The following is a 21,002-nucleotide window of genomic DNA, read 5'->3' as shown; positions in this document are numbered from 1 at the left end:
AGAGGGCTCACAAACTTGCCACTTTATATATCAGCCCATTGTTATAGCAAATGGACATAATGCACGTATATGTGTTTCGCATTACACATTTTTTTGCTAAAGAAAGTCAGTCGTTGGAGAAAATAAGGAGCGCAAGTTAGGTCTATTCCCGAAGCCATGGGATTGGACCCGGATGCCCTCACAGCTGTGTGATGTATGTAGGCCAGTTGTGTTAAGAATGATTGGATGCTCCGGCACCAACTCTTGATCCCTGAGAGTCGAGCTGCTTCTAGACGGGGTATAAGCCATTAATGCTATAGATGATGCAGCTGTGCACTATCAGCACTCACAGAGCAAACATGCGTGTGCTTCTGGACAGCAGCTGGATCCAGTTCGGCCCGGCGGGACGGGGCTCGTACGACTGGGTCGCAGGCGCATCCGCTCCGCCATCAACTGAGGACCGTCTCAAGGTAAAACTCTTTTCACAGGCTTACAACTGTCCTTGATTTTTAATGTTGAATTTTTGTGATTAGTGTTTTTGATGTGATTTTTGACTCCTTTTATCATTTGGTTTGAGGTATTTCTTGTTTTTTTAGATACTTATCCTGTTGTACAGCACAGTGGCCAATTACTGTTGCTTTTATTGTGCTATATAAATAAAAGGTTGATTGATTGATTGATTAGAGACTAAGCAGATGAGGTAAATCAACCATACGTGCACTCGTTCCTCCAGGAGTAGATCGCATCTCTATATGACTGCTTTCATCCAGAAGTTATCATATCTCATATCGTAATCTGTCCTCGTCTGATACCATCACTCGCATACACAGATAAAGCAGTGATACGGTGTAAGTCTCTGGCAGAACATGACTTCTCCAAGTGCAACAAGTTCCTGGATGTTTCCACATCTTTGTTGATCCTGGAACAATATTCCAATCAACCAATCAGATTTGAAGGACAAGTTTACAGTTTTTGTCAAGTTTAGGCTTACAACCAGGGTTAGGTGCGTCTACATCAGTGTTCTTCAACTACTGTTTCCCTCTGATTTTATGAATAACTTATGGGTAGGTTTAGGGGTAGGGATATAGGATTACATTTTCGGACAGGAATGTTGTTCCTGAATCAACAAAATATGTTGACCCAGGATTGTCGATTGCTTCTGGTTCAATCATATTTGAACTAATGTTGTTTAATAATAATATAGTATGTATTATATAATATCTGAGCAATATCACACAAGCAGGAATGCACTTACATAAGAAATAATTGATGATGAGCTGCTGAATTACGTAAAAATAATGCACTAAGTTGGTAATGCAAAGCAACTGGACCGACTAGAGTCAATCCGTTTATATGATTACCACACTTCATTTTACATTCACATGCTGTGTTCATGTCGTCATTACTGTCATTTCGGGAAGACGACACGTGATGTTCTTGTCTGAGCTATTCACGTCCTCAGACTCATGTGTGCTTCAATGGCAACACTATCAACGCCTAAATGAATCTGCAGCGGTCGGGTGAAGTTGGCGCTCTCAGAAAATTCCCAGTTTACAAGTTGTTATTACAAGCTCAATGAGGACGTGAACGCTTTTTACAAGTTGGAATGTCAACGTAATTACGATTTGATTTCCAAATTTAGCAAACACCTTTATCACAAGAGAGAAACAAAAGCAATTTGTCAAGGAATTGCTTTTGTTCAGCGTCGCCTTCGTCAAGCTTCTGACAACTTTCAGTCTTTATTTAAAAAACAAGGTTGAGTGAGAATAGTTTGCAAGAGCGCGATTATGAACACAATAAGACTGTGACAGTGGAGTTAGTCCCTGTCCTAAATGAAACCCTAGCCCTCTTCCTCTGAGTCCACACTTTTGTGACGTAATGCCGCTTTGACTGTCATTGAGGACACATATCGGCTCACGATAAACCCTCTGAAACCTAAAATGACAAATGGGACACCCTTACGGTCTTCTGGACATCTGGACTTCCACAAGACCTTAAGTGCACATGAAGTGTGCCATTCGGGACAGGGCCTTAGTAGACGAGTGCCTCCTTGGTTGATGATTATTAATATTCTCGACAACCTCTGTAGTCTCATTTAGACTCTTGTTAACAACCGCCTTTCTCAAGATAAGTAAAAGCTTTAAATAAATCACAAAGGGGTATTACTGATGTGTTTTATGCAGTAGAGTAAAATGTGGGGGGAAAAAACATGACTTCGGGCCGATGGAACTGGAAGTGCTTAAACTCATTTCTAGGTTTTGGACTGCAAAAATACATCTTTTTTAATGCTTTATTTGAACACCAGCCAAGAATATTTTTTGCCAGCCAAAATAATAAACAGCCTTTTTTTGTCACATATACATTCATTTCAGTACTTTTAATTGAGATAATAAGGTAGGCCTATTATGTTGAATACAAATATAAAACAAATGTCCAGAGCAAAATTTGAAATGTATAATAAAAAAATTAAAAAAATCTATATTGATCAAAATGTGAGAATATGAAATATTACTATCATTGGGGTGAAAAAAAAGTATTATTTTTTTTTGTCAGTTTTGTTACCTGACTCGTACGGAAGGGAAGGCAGAACGTACTCGGTTACGTAACCTCGGTTCCCTGAGAGATAAGGGAACGAGTATTGCGTTGCAAACGCTATGGGAAAACTCCTTTTCTCGAGAAAAGAACGGCCATGGTGTGTAAAGCAGAAGCAGCCTGGCCAGCGGCGGAGTATGCACGATCCGCGAGTGCTGAAGACGTTCTGCAAGGTATTAGATGGGTGTGCAGCCTTTGCTCTCCAACTGCCAGCAGGACACAAATGGGCGGCGACTGCTTCTTCCAGTGGCGGGAGCTTTTTCCTCAGCGCCGTCAACAGATAGAGCGTTAACTGTACGCACACACCGCCGCCGACTTGAGCTGCAAAGAAGCTCTGGCCGTCCTGTCAAGGACGCTTGTCAAAAAGTACGGGGAAGCTTGACGCTTAAGCCTGTTTTATACTTCTGCGTCGAACTGCCGCCGTAGCTACGTCGTAGGCTGTGTGTAGCGCGCGTACCCTTCGGCGTACCCTGACGTGCACCTCTCCAAAAATGTAACAACGCGTCAATTCTACGCGGACACAAGCGCTGTGATTGGTCTGCCAGAACCCCTCCCTCGGGGTAACATGCTCCCCAGGTGCGCGTCAACGCGGACAACGACACAGAAGTATAAATTAAAACCAACACGTTGCCTACGGCGTATAGGCTCCGGCGTATGTTCCACGCAGAAGTATAATGAGGCCGCTCTGAATAGTGAGTGCGCGCGCGCGGCCGGGGCTCTCTCGCTCTCTCTCTCTCTCGCACGTGCGCTCTCTCTCTGCTCTTCAGAGGCAGAAGAGCGTGTGCGCACTGAAAATTTCATATTTTGGTATGAACATTCACCCGCCAGTGTGGCGGATAGCCTTTTGAGATTTACTCGCCAAACAGAAAATCTACCCGGTGTGATCGTACGTACGAAAGGGTTAAATTAATTGCAACAAAAATATATGGGGCCTATATATTTTTTCCACTTTTTTTTTTATAGAAATCATCTCGCGACCCCTGCGCCGGGGTCCCGCGACCCCCCCACTTTGGGAACCACTGAGCTAGAGGACGCATTATTTACCTGAGACAAGCGGAGGGGAAGGAGCATGCAGTGACATCATGTCACTTTAGATTGCTCTTTCTCTGCCATTGTTTTGGTATTCCTAGGTTCAGTGCCTTCTTCTTCTTCTTCGATAGATTTTATTGGCAGCTTGCAAACATAGTGCATTACCGCCATCTACTGGACGGAGGTGTGATCAGGTTCCGTGCCTCTCGCACTCCTCAAATCAAACGGTCGCGCGCAAGTGGGCAGGTGCTGTGTGGCAAAAGGGTGGTTGCCATGGTTGCGAGAGAGTGACAGTCGCCTAAGCCAATCCTTTGATTCGTCCCGAATCGAAATAATGAGCTGTGTTTAATACAGATTAAACGGTCTAGAGTCACTTGATTTTTATACTCTTTTTTTCAGAGTTCTTACATTTTAATTATGTATTGATATATATAGAAAGTTTTAACAAATTTGGATCTTTAATTTTTAATAAATCCTACCTACCCTGCCTTTAAGTCACAATTATAGACAAACACAATCTGACTGAAGTAATTAAAAGAAAGAGGGCATTAGCCTACTTAAATTAAAATAAATGTAAACATTAATTAAGGTAAAAAGTTTGTAGGTTGTGCAAATTGTACATGTTCTGAGTCTTTTGGGTTAAGAGATGAAATTGTAATCAAGTGATGTTTTATCTCGTGTAAGAATACCAAAAAAATAGGTTTACAATTTGAAAACTTACATAAATGAATATAAAATCTACATAGGAAAAGAATTAGAAATATTAAAAAGCAGGCATTTGAATCCACTTTTTTTTAAAAAGACATAAAAAAATAACAGGTTTGGGATTCAGTAAGAAATTTTGCAAGATATTGCTTGAAATAAACCAACTAACATCTTTCCAAAGTTGCAGAGTAGGCTATAACTAAGTGAAGAAGAGTTTCAGTGTCATTCTGACAGAAAGAGCAATAAGAGCAATAAGGTTGCCCCGCCTCGTCGTCAGAGAAGAGAAGAGATGCTGCAAGATATTCTGATTCAAGATTAGGAGGCACATGAATTCAACAAAATTATCTGCACGAATAAATCATTAAACACTGCAATATTCCAGGCCTCAGAGAATATGACCCTGTGATGATGATGATGATGATGATGTGATGTCTTACGTGTCTGTTGTCATTTGTTGCCAGGGTTACTGGAACGAACTGACTTCAAACAAGGTCGAGGAGAGAGCGGAGGTGACGCTCTATGTTGCCATAACAACGGGCTCGTTGCTCTTCCTCGTGGGATTTGTCTTTTTCGTTTACAAAAGATGTTCCAGGGTCAAAGAGAACACGACCACAGTAATAACCCTGGACGGCACCGCTGAGTTTCTGTCCTCTTTGGAGGAAGGAGACCGCACTGAGGACGGGAACGACGGGGTTTTCCTGATGGTTTATCTACCGGCTCCATACGAGAAAACCCTGACGAAGATCGCGCGCGCCGCCAGCACTTCCGGCTCACACACCGAACTGGAGATTGAGGAATTAGACACAGAAACCTCCAGTGATCAAGAGTGATCCTTCAAAGCTCATATTTCACCTCCAATGTAAAGCATATCGATCCAAATAATGCATTAACACTAACAAAATGGTATGGGAGTATCTTTGGAATCCCATATAGCATGAATATGGTAATAATAACCATATCTAATAGGCTACCATACCTTTACCATGGTACCACCACAGCAGTTTTTGTAAGGAAGTAGTGCCAGTTTTGTTTTTGAATATTTATGATCTATGGAAATACAGAATATTTATTAATCTAAATGGAATACAAAAGGATTTGCTTTTGTTTCTCCAAACTTTACTAGTAGTGTTGTATATAATAATTAGGGTATAACATATAGGCCCTAGTCTTTGCAACATTTTTAAAGATGAGGACTTCTTGTATCTAAATAGTTCTCTTTTTTGTAAAATATGTTTACCTCATCATTATTTCATTGGTAAGAAATGTTCAATAATGGAGATGTTATCAACAGTGACACATAAAAACAATGTTTTTTTTCTTATCTCTAGTTAATATCAGCTCTTTCACCACATTATGTGATTCTGCAAGCAAATTGAAATAAAATTAAATTGCATTACCATGCTAATTGGTTTGAGAAACTGAATCATTGAACTGAGGATTTTGATTATTCGTCTACTGTGAACAGAAGAGGGAAAACTCCATCTTTGTATCACATTGTTACATGGTTAAATAGCACACGTCTTTATATTGTTAACCATGTCAAATTCCACCTTCTTATAAGATGTTGTTGTGATCATATAAGGTAAAAGTGATCTGACTCCTGTTTTAATGAAATGCTGCATCACTTTGGCCTCACTATAACACTCAACCTTACAGTCTGCACTCAACATGCTTTCTCACTGAAGCTCTCGAGAATCAACAGATATAGATTGAGTCTTAATATACCACATATTAGAAATGTCTATAGCACATTAGACACACTATTTACACCATATTCACAGCATACAAAAAGTAGCCATAATACAAGTAGCCATTAGTTACTGTGCAAAGGTGACTTTAAACTGTTAAAAAGATGCAAGGAAGACGAGACCAATCATCATGCAAATATAATCAGTATGCGAGTCTTTGGGAACTTCCATCTTTAGTTCTTTATAAATAAATAGCCATTCTCTACAGAATAAAGTCTGTACTTTAAAAGGGCTAAACGAACTGCCTCAGGAATATCACTGTAACAAAGACCTGTAGGGTTCAAGTGATCTTCCTCCAGCATGAAGAGAAGTAAACCGTGAAGAGAACTAGTGTATGAATACACACTCGAAAGAAAACACACCTACTAAGAAGCCAGAAACTATGCAGACTGGCCCCTTACAAATGATCTGGATTATATCTTACTTCCGTCACACTTGATTGAGATTTTTTATTTATTTTTTATCACTAATTTAACTTTTCTATACGCCATTTTTTTTTTTGCATTTACTTTTAACCAGTTGGTATCAAGGGAAGTTTCAGTGAGGAATAATGTCAGATGCCCTCAAGTGCCCAAAAATAGTATGTCTCTTCATTTTGAACACAATATCCATTTTGTCATTTCTACCTAACAAATTCTTGCTTGGAAAATGTGATTGTTATATTTTTTTTCATAATGCAATTACCAATATGATTTTTAATCTCATGTCACATCTGCAGCCCCTTTATTAAGACTCAATTACCCCTTCATCAGCCTCAAACCAGTGTTTCTGAATGACATACGGCAGTGACATCATAACTAGACTAAATATAGACATCATAACACAGAAAGTATAAAAGTATGTTGCATCGCTGTGGATTATACATGTCACTCCTTAAACAGCGTTCATTTGAAAAGTCATGCTTTCTGTCGTAGGTTCAACAAACCAAAATCAGTCTCTTTTCAAATGCCCTCTAGCTGGATCCTGCTTTAATAACACCTCATGCAATGACCGTGTGGTACAGCGCCATCGTGTGTTTCAACGCGGAACTGCAGCTGTTAAAACACCTGCTGATCACCAGGAAAAGGATATGGTTATTATTCAGTGTGTTCTCCTTTTATTCTGTATTTTTATTCATAGTTCGGGGACAATCTTTTCATTACCAAAAAGTACTTTTTGTTGTTGCAAATTAACAAATAGATCTTTGACTTTGCTTCTATGCGTTTAAGAGACATTCTGCCTACAACTTATTCTTAAAATAAAAATAAGAAGCATTTGTTTAACTTTAAAACATTTTTATTACAAACATTTGACATATTTGATTATGCAATAAATACACATTAAATCACATTAAAGGCATCAGACAAGGAACATCCACTAATCTTCTGTCTTTTTCCGTGTGGGATCCAAATTTGTGCCTTCATAAATGACTTTATTCTTCATGCCGTCCTGAATTATTCTCTGCTGAACACGCAGCTTGGCATTATTATATCTGCAGTAGCACCTGTAAAACAATGAGATACACATTTTCATATTCACATTTCTGTAATGGACTAAAAAAAACTTTTATTTTATTTTACTTGTTTGATAATATGTTGATTAAAATATATGCTTCTTACTGTAAAGTAAAAAAACATGTAATTTTACAGCATTAAGAACCTAATTATAGTTTCAATGCCTGTTTTTGAGACACGCACCACGAGCCCAGAGTCGTAAGCATGAATCCTGCGGCACCCACGTCAAACGACCTCTTTACCCGACCTGCGAACGACAAGTTGAGCATTACATTAAAGACATAAAACAGAAACATTATCAACAATACTGAAGATCAACAGAATCATGCTCTTACTTGTTGCCAGAAAGTGCAGCAGTCCTGCCACTAGTGACGCCCCGGCTCCGTGTAGAAGAGATTCCCGAGCACACGGCGTATTCTGGATGTCAAGGATCCCCAGCACCTTCGGGCCCTGTGTGTGTGTGTGTGTGTTATAATGTTAGGGGTCCAATTAATGGCTGAACACTCTAGCCTATTCATTTATTTGTATAAAATGCCACTGATTACAAAAATCACTCATTCACTACACTGATTTAAATCTCTTCTGGGTTCAGTGAATAAATATTAATGACAAACTCAAAACTTACACTAAACAGCCATTACAATAAAGTCAGATAGCAATACCATGGTACTTTTTTGATGTTGCTAGAAATCAAGGTGAATGTCACCATTACAGTATAGGAAAAGCATAAGACTCAATGTCCTGCATCCAGACCCTAACCATGGTTTTAGTACAGATAAAAGAAATAAACCATGGTTATTGTAGTGTAACCACAAATTAACCACGGTTTTCCTACACTAACCATAGTTTAACCATGGTATTTGTAGTAAAACAAATGGTATTGGTTATACAAATGGTAGCTAATCAATCCGGCAAAAAAAACATAGTTACTACACTTTTACTATAATAAAACCATGATTAATTTTTGCAAGGTTAATTGTGGCCAGGGTATTATAAACACCAGCGTAATATCTGACTAAAATTCTAGAATAAAATTACACCCACTTGGATCTTACCGCCCTCCTCGGTCATGTTCGAGATGAATTTTCTACACAATCATTCAACCAAGTTCATCTCATGGTTCATCTGCGTTATGAAATGTTAACCCAATACTTTTGCGGTGCGCCGATAAATCCTTCCTGACGGAACACTTTAGCTGGCGATAGTTGGTTCCGGTGTTTAGAGGCGCTGTGTAGCATTACAGTGGGCTAGTGTAGTAATTAATTGGCAAAGTGTAAAATAGGTTACTAGTGTAAAATAAAATAAGATTCCATTTCCAGTGTTTATATATTGAAATAAATAGACTACTGAATGCACAACAGAGAAAAATAACTAAAGATTTGCTTTTTCTGAAAGAAATCTTAGGCAGTAAAATAAGTTTCTGATAAGTTTTAGTTTTAGTTTTTGGTCCTGTGAAGGCTAAATGAGATGCTTCATCCACTTTAAATGTTGTCAAACTTTACATTACAACACATAACAAGAGTTTATTTTAGACTAGCCTATACGAATTTATAGTTTGGAGTCATATCAGAAGGAATTCAATTTCCCCTGATCCTTTGAAAGTTACTGTACTACAGTAGCCAACTATCACGTTCATGTTCACTGTTCTCACGCAGTAAAAAAATACAATGCAGAGCAAAGGAACAAAGTCCTGTGCATTTTATAATGAAATTGAAACAATGAATGTGCGCTGTTTAATGTGTCATCGTAGAGATCGCTGTGGCACGTGAACCGATCATCTCTTCCTTTTTACTAGTTATAGCACAAAATAAACATGAATGAACAATGGGAGGTACGTTGAAGAATACAGTACAACTTACCGAAATGTAGCTTATGTAATCGCGCAATCAGCATTTCAACACAAAAAGATGTCAATAAAACAGCTTGTAAACAATGTCATGTAATGTTACAATTACCACATGCCATTCAATGACCACTTGATAGTTAGCTAGACAAATTAACTCTACTGAGAATCGTTTTGCTAAAAAATATGCACTATATTAAATATTACTTAAATAAAACTTTAATATTATAGTAATGTACCAGCTGACAGAGTTCCCTGTTTACAGAATTATTTGAGAGGGATTTTTTTTCCTAGAGAAAAATTCACATGTAGTCTACTGTACCTGATATCCACATGAATCGATTTCGGCTCAAACTGAATCGACAATTCAATTCAATTCAATTCATTTTTTTTTTTTTTTTTTTTTTTGGTGTGAAGAACAAAATCTAAAGACATTTTTTCCAATATAGACCTTATGTAGCCCCGCCCCTTTTCAGCGCTGCGCTCGTCTTTTGACTTCCGGTCTGTATTTTCACAGCGATCTTGCCTATTTATGAATGAACGGCTAGTTTTAAAATCTTCCCGGTCTACTGCCATTTGTTAAGACATCTGCTTTAAACATTACAATCCTCATGATGACTTTCGTTAACTTTACATTAAGTAAATCCACTTAAAAAGCTAATTACTCCTGGACAGCAGCGCCATAGAAACATACAGAGCGACCGCAAAAACGGAAGTTAAAAGACAATATTCTAAAGATGGCGGCGCGCTTGTTTCTCTGGCGCATAAGGTCTATAGAACCTATTAGAATGAAAAAGGTTCCAAAGATTCTTCATGGAACCAAAGATGCCATTAAAGAACCTTTATTTTTAAAAGTGGATATGTTGTCAATAGAGTTGTGTTTGAGTGTTTTCTGCCTTGCGAACACTAACTCACAGTGAAATCTGAGAGCAGGGCCTCAGACCTTGATCATTTCCTGACTGTGCTTCACAGAGAGGCCATGGAATCGAATTTAGCTCCACGGAAATGATGTTAGATGAGATATAAAACTGTCCAGAGTGACACTGGATGCACAGCAGGTGTTCTTTTATCTGTGTTCTGACCTGACACATTTAAACAGTTGTGGAAACACATAATCCACTTGAGATCAGTGTGATTAATTTAAGGTCAGATTTTAGTGTAATTGTCGGTCACTTGGTTTCAGTGTCCTGTATAAATCTGGCCAGATGCTCTGAACACACAGAGTCTCTTCTAACAGCCTGCTGAGCAACACACACACACCTGTCAAGTAAGTCGAATACATTTTTAATATTGTGTGAATGTTTCAAAGGCGCTTCAATGAAATTGCTTTCCTTCCTTTCCTTCCACAGGATGTTAGTCGTTCGAAACAACATCCTCCTTCTCTTATTCTATTTAGTTGTTCTGCTAGTCGTTGCTCAAAGCTCTTTTCTTCCGCCATGTGAGCCGATTAATGAGACGGTCTCTGTGGAAAAAGAGGGCTGTCCGAAATGCCTGGTGTTTCAGACCAGCATCTGCAGCGGACACTGCCTAACAAAGGTGCTTAGTCCTGTTTGATGTGCATGGGAACCATTTTTAACAACATTCATTTGCATTAATTTTTATATACACTGCCGTTCAAAAGTTTTTGATCGGTAAGATGTTTTTAAATGAAGTCTCTTCTGCTCACCAAGGCTGCATTATTTGATAAAGAAAAAAAATAAATAAAAAATAATACTAAAGCTTAAAACTAAGTAATATTGTGAAATATTATTACAATTTAACATAACTGTTTTCTATGTGAATATATTTTAAAATGTAATTTATTCCTGTGACCAAAGCTGAATTTTCTGCATCATTACTCCAGTCTTCAGTGTCACATGATCCTTCAGAAATCACTCTAATATAATGATTTGATGCTCAAAAAACATTCATTATTATTATCTATCTTGAAAACAGTTGTGTAAAAAATTGTCCCCCCAGGATATTCTTTGATGAATAGAAAGTTCAAAAGAACAGCATTTATTTGAAATAGAATATTTTGTAACATGTCACTTCTGATCAGTTTAACTCATTGTTGATGAATAAAAGTATTGATTTATTTGATTTATTTCCCCCCAAAAATGAAATACAAATTCTTACTGACCCAAAACTTTTGACCGGTAGTGTTTAATGTTACAAAAGCTTTCCATTTCAGATAAATGCTGTTCTTTTGAACTTTCTATTCATCATAACATCATGAAATAAAAATGTATAAAACTGTTTTCAACACTGATAATAATGAGAGATGTTTCTTGAGCTTCAAATCATCATATTATAATGATTTCTGAAGGATCATGTGACACTGAAGACTGGAGTAATGATGCTGAAAATTCAGCTTTGATCACAGGAATAAATTACACTTTACTGTATATTCACATAGAAAACAGCTGTTTTAAATTGTAATAATATTTCACAATATTATAGTTTTTTATTTTGTTGCATTTTTAATCAAATAAATGCAGCCTTGGTGAGCAGAAGAGACTTCTTTTAAGGTGTCATCATTGTTACAGTGTAATTATACATTTAAGTACTGAGTAATATTAATTAACTACATGTATAAGGTTAGGATTAGGGTTTGGTCTGGTTTAGGGTTAGTTGCATGTAATTATGCATAATTTATAGTTATTACTATAGTACTAACTACATGTAACATATGTAACAATGACACTGTAAAATAAAGTGTTACCTAAAAACATAAGAAATCTTACCGATCAAAAACTTTTGAACAGCTGTGTGTAAGCATCAATATTTCCAGTGAAGTACTATAAAAGAGTGTATCATCTTGTTTGTAGGAGCCTGTATACAAGAGCCCATTCTCCACTGTCTACCAACACGTGTGCACGTACCGGGACGTCCGCTACGAGACGGTGCGCCTGCCGGACTGCCCCCCTGGGGTGGACCCGCACATCACCTACCCGGTGGCCCTCAGCTGCGACTGCAGTCTCTGCACCATGGACACCTCCGACTGCACCATCGAGAGCCTGCAGCCCGACTTCTGCATGTCTCAGAGAGAGGACTTACCTGCATACTAGCCTGCTGTCCTGAGGACCATCCCAAACTACTAGCCTACTGTCCTGAGGACCATCCCAAACTACTAGCCTACTGTCCTGAGAACCATCCCAAACTACTAGCCTACTGTCCTGAGAACCATTCCAAACTACTAGCCCACTGTCCTGAGAACCATCCCAAACTACTAGCCCACTGTCCTGAGGACCATCCCAAACTACTAGCCCACTGTCCTGAGGACCATCCCAAACTACTAGCCTACTGTCCTGAGAACCATCCCAAACTACTAGCCCACTGTCCTGAGAACCATTCCAAACTACTAGCCTACTGTCCTGAGAACCATCCCAAACTACTAGCCCACTGTCCTGAGGACCATCCCAAACTACTAGCCTACTGTCCTGAGAACCATCCCAAACTACTAGCCTACTGTCCTGAGAACCATCCCAAACTACTAGCCTACTGTCCTGAGAACCATCCCAAACTACTAGCCCACTGTCCTGAGGACCATCCCAAACTACTAGCCTACTGTCCTGAGAACCATCCCAAACTACTAGCCCACTGTCCTGAGGACCATCCCAAACTACTAGCCCACTGTCCTGAGAACCATTCCAAACTACTAGCCCACTGTCCTGAGAACCATCCCAAACTACTAGCCCACTGTCCTGAGGACCATCCCAAACTACTAGCCTACTGTCCTGAGAACCATCCCAAACTACTAGCCTACTGTCCTGAGGACCATCCCAAACTACTAGCCTACTGTCCTGAGAACCATCCCAAACTACTAGCCTACTGTCCTGAGAACCATCCCAAACTACTAGCCCACTGTCCTGAGGACCATCCCAAACTACTAGCCCACTGTCCTGAGGACCATCCCAAACTACTAGCCCACTGTCCTGAGGACCATCCCAAACTACTAGCCCACTGTCTCAGAATTGCGAGACTTTTTATGTCAGAATTGCGTGATATAAAGTCGTAATTGCGTGTTATAAAGTCAGAATTGTGAGATAGCTATATAAACTCGAAATTGCGAGTTAACTTGCGTGAAAAAAAACTTGAATATCTCGCAATTCTGACTTTTTCCCCTCAGAATTCTGACTTTAGGCCTATAACTTGCATGATATAAAGTCGTTGTAAATGTATGTTGTAAAGTCAGAATTGTGAGATAAACTCATACAACTCGTAATTGCGAGAAATAAACTTGCAATTCTGCCTTTATATCATGCAATTGCCTTTATATCTTTATTTCTGACTTTGGTTTTATCTCGCAATTCTGACTTTAGATCTCGCAATTCTGAAATAATGTCAGAACTGCGAGATGTAAACTTTCAATTGTGAGATAAAAAGTCGCAATTAGCCTATCCTTTAAAAAAATGTATTCTGTGATGGAAACAAGCCTCCATAATATTCTATGCTAAAGTCAAACCAATTTTATTCTGTGTATAATCTAAAGGAGCAGTTATGGATACTGAAACTAAAAAGGTTGTAAGTTATCATTGGAAAATCATCAGCCAATGACCAGAGAGAAGAACAAATGTTGGGTTTAAATGATACACACATGTATGGAAGAAAATCCTGCAAATGAACTATTGACTGAAGCGTGTTAATTAAATTGACTACAGTATGTCTCCACCATGATGAATTACAATAAAACTTCGCCTCTTTTGCACTTGAAATATAAAGAGATACAAAATAAATCAAATGAAACCATTCATAAGAAAGGCCTATGCATTCTGCAGGCAAAAGGCTCTCCATCGAAGGCCATTCAGAAGTGAACATATATTCTGACTTAGTAAAATATTTTGCAAGCACATAGTACTGTTTAACACAGATGTTTTACCAGTATTTAATTTATTTTTGAAAGCATGAAATTACCTTATCTTTTTCATCATCCCTGAGACACTTTAAATAAAAGTCTCTCCTAATCGAATGCATGTAATTAATCAAATATTAGATCTTGTACTGATTTCCCCCAAGCACACCGGATAGGATTACCATGAAAAGAGCAAAATGATGCCATAGGAGAATCTGTAGCTCAAAGGAAACGAGACAAGATGCAGCAGTGAAGACTGGTGGACTGCGGCAATGATGTTGTACAGCCAGAAGATGGCAGGAAAGATCAATACTGGGAAAATTGGGAAATGAAAAGTAAACGTGCCCTCTCACACTAATTTATGCAGTCATTTAAAAGTTAACAGTGTTTGCCTTGTGGAAATACTGTTATGCTATAAAATCTTGATACAGTAATTATGTTGTGATGGCATGACAAGACATTTACCACGAGAAATGACACACAATGGCTCTGTTTCAAAACTAAGGAATTGAACCTTAAAGAGACTGATTTGGAAGAGGATAGCATTTGGTGTAGTATATTACTAAGCTAACGTGATATTATAAACAAAAAATAAGTACAATAAAAAATAAAAACAGGTTCATTTTGAAATAGACTGAGCAATTGTTATTGATAATTTTCAGTACTGAATGAATTCTTTAAGCAATATTTCTCATTGCAATGCATTGTGGAATTCTCTGAAGTAATGATATGACACAAATTATTTTCTATAAAAAGGAATCATTTCACGTCGCTTTTTGAAGTCCCCCAATTATGCTTTTTCAGACATTACATTTCATGTAGTGTGTAATATAACTGTTTGTGAATGTAAAAGGTCTGCAAAGATCAAAGTACAGATAAAAGGAGTTATTGTCTCCTAAAAGAAAAAGTGATTCTGAACTGACTGAAACGAGTCGTCAGTGATTCAGTAACACCGTGTCCTAACCAGACGCGATGCGATAAGATTCCAGCGACAAATAATTTGTCAGTCCACACTAGACGCGACGCGACTGCGAGATGCTCGAAATCAATTAAAACCCACAGCCAATCAGAGCAGCGTGTGGGCGGAGTCTCGCGGCGAATGCACAGCACCAGAGAGTAGCCTAATCTCGACGGCACTCGCAAGAAAATGGATAAGGCAGGCTACATAATCAAATTCACAACTATTACACCATTTAAACATTATTAAAAATACAAAGGCTACTGAGTTAGTAAAGCAATCTTTGTCAAATAATATACTTGTTTGTTCACAGTTTGAACGTTCTTGTTTCCATTTGTTTAATTTCAAGATCTGAGGTGAATTATCCATTGTTGCTTTTACAGCTACAAAGGTGGAGCACTGAATGATATTCAAAGTCACATTACACGCTTTTAACATTAAATAAAGCACATAAACAGTACCTGAGATTATCATCGCCACACTTTGTGTTTGTTGTTCCAGCGCGACGTCGCAGAAAAATAGAAACCGTTTCTAAAATAGAATCGTCGCCGTCACGGCTGGATAGGACAAACACTCTGATTAACATGGAAAATATACCTTTTATCGCGTGTTGCGTGTTGTTAAGACACGGTGTAAGTCTCACTTCCTGTTTCATACCTGTGTAACAATGTAACAAATTTGCATAATGCCAGTCTATGGTCTTTATCAAATCCACCTTGATGCACTTTCAAAGGATGGGATTGATATGGTAAATCCGACACCATCGTTACTGTTCGTTTCACTGTGTATCTAGCCTGACTACGTCAGACTTCTTACTTCCGCTCAATTTCATTTCGCTTCTGTACTCAGTCTGAGACAGCGTAATAGCTTTCCGTTTTCCTCCGGCCTGAAAACAGCCGGCCAATCAACGAACAGAGGGCGGGCTGAGAGCCGTGACGTAGACACTGATTGTACCGTCTATGCATAGATTTACTTCACATAATCTGCAAAAGTCGTTCACAGCCATGTTCACTCCGGTATTTCACTCGATGGTTTTGTTTTCGCATCATACTACATGTGTTTACAGTGGAAGTTAGATGTGGCTGAGCATGCGCATAACACACGCCATAACCAAACGTTATGTGATTGGCTTACGGGAACCAATGATTTTAAACTTCAGACAAGCGCCTCCCCGCGAGAAAGAAAACGCTTTTCAATTATGCCATGCCAGACTCTGTCTACGAAGCAAAGCGAAGTAGCAGAGTTTGGTATTACCAGGCTACTGTGTATCCAGTGCTGAGGAGGAAAGTAGCTGAAGTTTCAATTATGGTAAATGGACGTTTGGTTTCTGACATGCGGTCGACCAATCAAAACAGACTGGGCCTTCTGACCAATCAGAGCAGAGTCGGCTCTCGGAAAGGAGGAGTTTAGAGATCGAACCGTTTCAGACACTGAGAGAAAAGAGCTGATGCTGTAATGTACTGTATATGATGAGACATCTAAGTGTTTTTTGACCGTTGATACATGTAAACCTATTGTAATGTGTGCTGCATTTTCGGGATGTTGTCTTGGTAACTAATTAATGAGACTGATTGAGAAATGAGAAACACCGGGGTGGGAGCTGTGTATTGGGAGGCTGGGAGTGGAAGAAGGTTTATATGGAGCGAAAAAGACAGTGCAGGTGGCTCGGTTCCGACACAGTGTGGACAACAGGACGGCGGTATTCACCTTTTGTTTGGGAGGGGGGTGTCGTTCGCGGTCGGTTAGGGCCGCCGGCGATGAAGATAGACAGAGAGCGGGTGCGGGGAAAGATTATATAGATGGGAGGTTAGGAGTGCCGTCGTCGCTACTGTGCTGATTCGGAATGCTGATACAATTGAACCACAAGAGCCCGGCTGGACTTTGCCCTTTTGAAACGGACTTACGATGGGATTGCCCCATTGGTGAATGACTCCCCGATGTCAATGTGAGTGCTGATGTGAAGACACACCGCGGCGATACTGCTCATACTTCCCCGTTTATGAATGGACGCCCCGAGGTCAACGTGAGTGTTGAGGTGACGACACACCGCGGCGATACTGCTCATATTTCCCTAAACAGAACGGTGTGTTGTCTTCTCTTGCCAGACCATACTGGCTAAAATAATTAAAGGTGGTGGCAGCAGCTTATTAGTAAGAGTAAATACTACACTATTGTAGGAAAATTAGTAATAAAATTAGGAACCTTCAAAATAGCATAATAGGGGCACATTAAGTAGTTAGATTTTGCTGTTTACATGTATATAAGAATGAAGAGAGAATTTTAGCCAATGAAAGTGCAGCACTGTAAAGCTGACCCTCATTGCAGAGCTGTTTTCTAGCCTATACTGCACTGATAATACATGAGCTACCTGTTAATTACAACTGTGGTGTGCTTTACAAATGAGCTTATAATAAATCAATCTGGGAACATGAGGGAAATTGCTTTAATATTATAACAAATGCTTTCTGTATTATTCACTAATCATTACTCAGGGGTAAAACATCTATAATTCTGTTTCTCTCCTTCTCAGAGCAAGATATTCTTTTCATATCCTCTGCATATCCTATTCCCAGCACAGGCTTGTATGAAACAACATCCCATGAGCCAATACATCTTTGAATTTCACTGAAGCATTAACATTTACACTGTCCACATTCAAGCTTACAGCTTCCCTGAGTCATACATAATATCTACTTGATTTGAAGGAATTCAGCCCAAAAAAAGTTCATCATGCACTCAATCCTCATGTCATTTTATCCCTGTATTATTTACAGTATTTCGCGATATGAAAATGAGATGTCAGGATGTCTGTGCTTTGGACTTTCTGTACAAGGAAAGTGGTAGATCTCAAATGTCATTCACACTCGTGTTCAGTTAAAAAATGTGCCACTATCACCAAACCCCATGCTACTCATGTGTCTCAAAGCTATAGCTATCACATGACTCCGGCAGACTTATTTTTTTACCTGTCTCCTGCAAAATAACCATCCACTTCCCATCTATGAAAAACAAGACTTAACATCTCCATGTTTATTTAGAAAATTCCTCTGAGAACTATTATATAGTTGGTTACACAGTACAACTTTTAGGCCCTGTTTACAGCTGGTATTGACATGTATTTTGGTCTATTCGATCACAAGTGGACAAGGCTAATAAGTACAGGTGTAAGCGGGGTCTAAAACGCTTTGAGCTTGTCCACTTTCCACCATTTCCAGAGGTAGTCAAACACATTCGACAGACCGGATTGCTTTCGTAGTGTAAACACTGATGTGGTTGAATGTGTTCGAACAGCCACAAAAGACCGTCTGCTCTCCGTCTACAGACCTAATGCATACACATTATGGGAAGCGGGCTAGCCAGATGGGATTTCAACTTTGTCGGCTGAAGACACAAGTTTGGTATGAAGATGAAAAACATACCAAGCACAATGTTCTCTCAGCATTCCTGATTTCTAACACGCACTCACAGCGTTCGGCTGGTCTTCGGCTGTCAGAGCAGAAGCTAAAGCTGAAGATCTCCGTGTGTTTCTGTAGTCTCTGTGCGCGTTCATATGCAAATTACGCAAGTCCTCCTCTTGAAGAAATCAGGACAGAAGTGGTTGAAAGTGGACAAAAGAAAGTCTTTTGATCCAGTTGACCAAAACGCATCTTAATACCAGGTGTAAACAGGGCCTTATACAGTTACATAAATCAAGCTTTTAATGTTGTTTTTATGTCTATGTGGTGTTTTTAATATGCTTTAAGACAAACCATGTGCAAATTAGGGTGGTCCTTATTTTTAAAGTCTCCAATTGTCATGCTCTTAACCCTTTAAATTGTTCCTTTATATAAGAAAATACAGCATGCCAATTTTTATGGCAGTAACATAATAATTACTGGCAGCTCAATAGCTTTAAACTTTCTGAGATTTTGATGATTTTCGTAAAAAACGATCATTTGAATTGGTATTGTACCTGGCTAGTAAAATTCCAAAAAAATCTCCACATATTCCATATGCTCCATATATTCCTAAATATGTATTTTAGATGCATATCTCAGTTTACTTATTGTAGAAACTAAATCCAAATTAATCCATGACCCGGTTTAGCAGATTTACCTTTCCTGGTGGAATCAATACATATTTCTATTGATGATCACCTTGGTTATTGTTTGGGTTTAGAGCACATTTTTTGGTTTAAAAAATTACATTACGTTCCTTGAAATTGACCCGGAACTTTGGCCTAATCAAGCAGATTATCAGGAGGCACAGGCAACCATACATGCAATGAAAGTAGTCAATGATCACGCCGAGAGAGGAGTGGCTCTGATTCAAGAATACAATGGCTAACTCACACACTCTGAAGAACAATTGCAGTTTCTCCTTCATGTGGTGGAAGATCACCGACGGATCTATCTCAGAAATGAGGGATTGTTGAAAATGTTGTGCTTTTTTTTTAGATTGTTGTCATTGTTGTCATGTCAGTGTTGCTCTGATTTCAATAAAATGTAGTTCATTTGCAGCAACTTTTAATATTACTTGCATATCACAATAACGCAGCACAGCTTAACATAGGCAATCTTCCACATGATACCTCTAAATATCATTTTTTTTGTCAACATTTTTGCATATTTCCAATTTTGAAGTTAAAAGGAACAGTTTAAGAGGTTAAGACACTAACATTTTGCACAAAAAAAATTGGACTTGATAAGGACCACCCTAGTGCAAATTCATAAGTCGACACCATTGCTGAGTATTTTCTCCTTAAAGGAGACATATCATGCTTTTAAATTGTTCCTTTTTACATATAAATCATACATTTGTAGTCTATATAAAGCGGAACTGCAATGCTTGGGTCTGAATTCTTCATAGCTCCACAGGCCCCTTTTCTACCCCTTTTCTGATGTGCGTCTGAGAGCAACTCGTTTTGGTGCGGTCTCTTTAAATACAATTGAGACACTTCATACCCCGCCCCCTCTCCAGGTTGCAGAGGTTCAACTCCACCCCGTTCGGCCATTTTTGTAGTTTGATAGCAGAGATACGATTATCTAGCGGCACAGAAACTTTTTATTCACACGACTTGTCCAGCCAGCCTTACATGTTCGAGCCAGAGTCGGAGCCGGAGCGAGATGAAAATGAAGACGACGAACCTGTAGAACAACGTCTTCATATGGATGTATCGCACTGGTGTGTACTGTATTTACACATGAAACTTTGGTCTTCCGACCTTTTACCACCGTGTCGATTTATTTCGATTAATTTGTGCGAGGGAGAGAGAGCAAGACAGCGTCTAGTTTGGAGACGGTGATGTCTTGTTTACACTTTCGCCTGGCTCTGAAGAGAGAGAGAGAGCGCGCGCGCGACCGGGTCTCTCTCTCTGCTCGTTCTTTCAGTTAAACATGCGCCCTTGTCACAAGCGCGGCAGTTTATCTACATTAGACGGTGTAATGAAGTGTGTGGGTTACTACATCCAACAACCGAACATTTTAACTTACCCTCTCGTAACTTCTGCATCCTTTAGCTTGGACTACAAAATTGCAGCGAGAAATAAAAATGGCGGATTGCTCGAAGTGTTGGGCCGGAAGTCAATGTCCTCATTTGGCAGTTCCGCTGCAAATACTGTGACGTAATAGTTCAAAAAACGTCATAGATAACAGAAAAATCGGAACAGGTTGAAAAATATGACCAAAACAGAATATAAAGATATCAACAAAGCACCTGAAGAGAATAATTTCATATTTTCTGTATTTCTAAACACTCCAAATATACAACAAAATGCATTTAAGGGCTAAAAAAGTGCATTTGGCATGATATGTCCCCTTTAAAACTGCAGTGAATCAAAGAC

At 39.0% G+C, this 21,002-nt stretch overlaps 3 protein-coding genes across 3 annotated transcripts; 2 read left to right on the top strand and 1 right to left on the bottom strand.

Moving 5' to 3' along the window:
• The first annotated feature begins 289 nt into the window (after positions 1–289).
• On the top strand, positions 290–5,708 carry LOC311280037 (uncharacterized protein). Its single transcript, XM_084391920.1, has 2 exons — positions 290–449; positions 4,767–5,708. Exons 1-2 carry the CDS (start codon positions 300–302, stop codon positions 5,133–5,135), a joined length of 519 nt encoding a protein of 172 aa, XP_084248046.1. The 5' UTR covers positions 290–299; the 3' UTR covers positions 5,136–5,708.
• A 1,610-nt stretch (positions 5,709–7,318) lies between these two features.
• On the bottom strand, positions 7,319–8,779 carry cox20 (cytochrome c oxidase assembly factor COX20). Its single transcript, XM_084390668.1, has 4 exons — positions 8,591–8,779; positions 7,882–7,996; positions 7,730–7,793; positions 7,319–7,536 (listed from the first exon to the last, which is right to left on the bottom strand). The coding sequence occupies exons 1-4, from the start codon at positions 8,615–8,617 to the stop codon at positions 7,410–7,412; spliced, it is 333 nt and encodes a 110-aa protein (XP_084246794.1). The 5' UTR covers positions 8,618–8,779; the 3' UTR covers positions 7,319–7,409.
• A 591-nt stretch (positions 8,780–9,370) lies between these two features.
• Positions 9,371–12,439, top strand: lhb (luteinizing hormone subunit beta; the record flags this gene model as incomplete). Its single annotated transcript, XM_084391265.1, has 3 exons — positions 9,371–9,377; positions 10,786–10,925; positions 12,200–12,439. 3 exons carry the CDS (start codon positions 9,371–9,373, stop codon positions 12,437–12,439), a joined length of 387 nt encoding a protein of 128 aa, XP_084247391.1.
• Between the last annotated feature and the right edge of the window lie 8,563 nt (positions 12,440–21,002).

This window comes from Rutilus rutilus (assembly GCF_951802725.1).
Source record: "Rutilus rutilus genome assembly, chromosome: 20".
Classification (NCBI taxonomy): domain Eukaryota; kingdom Metazoa; phylum Chordata; class Actinopteri; order Cypriniformes; family Leuciscidae; genus Rutilus; species Rutilus rutilus.
This window is presented reverse-complemented; position numbering and strand designations above follow the sequence as displayed.

Bases quoted from the DNA above. Each gene is read 5' to 3' on its own strand.
- LOC311280037 (XM_084391920.1), top strand. From the start codon at position 300: ATGATGCAGCTGTGCACTATCAGCACTCACAGAGCAAACATGCGTGTG. The intron at 450-4,766 runs GTAAAACTCTTT...ATTTGTTGCCAG, and splicing joins CAACTGAGGACCGTCTCAAG to GGTTACTGGAACGAACTGAC.
- cox20 (XM_084390668.1), bottom strand. From the start codon at position 8,617: ATGACCGAGGAGGGCGGTAAGATCCAA. The intron at 7,997-8,590 runs GTGGGTGTAATT...ACACACACACAG, and splicing joins AGGAGGGCGGTAAGATCCAA to GGCCCGAAGGTGCTGGGGAT. The intron at 7,794-7,881 runs GTAAGAGCATGA...TGTCGTTCGCAG, and splicing joins GCTGCACTTTCTGGCAACAA to GTCGGGTAAAGAGGTCGTTT.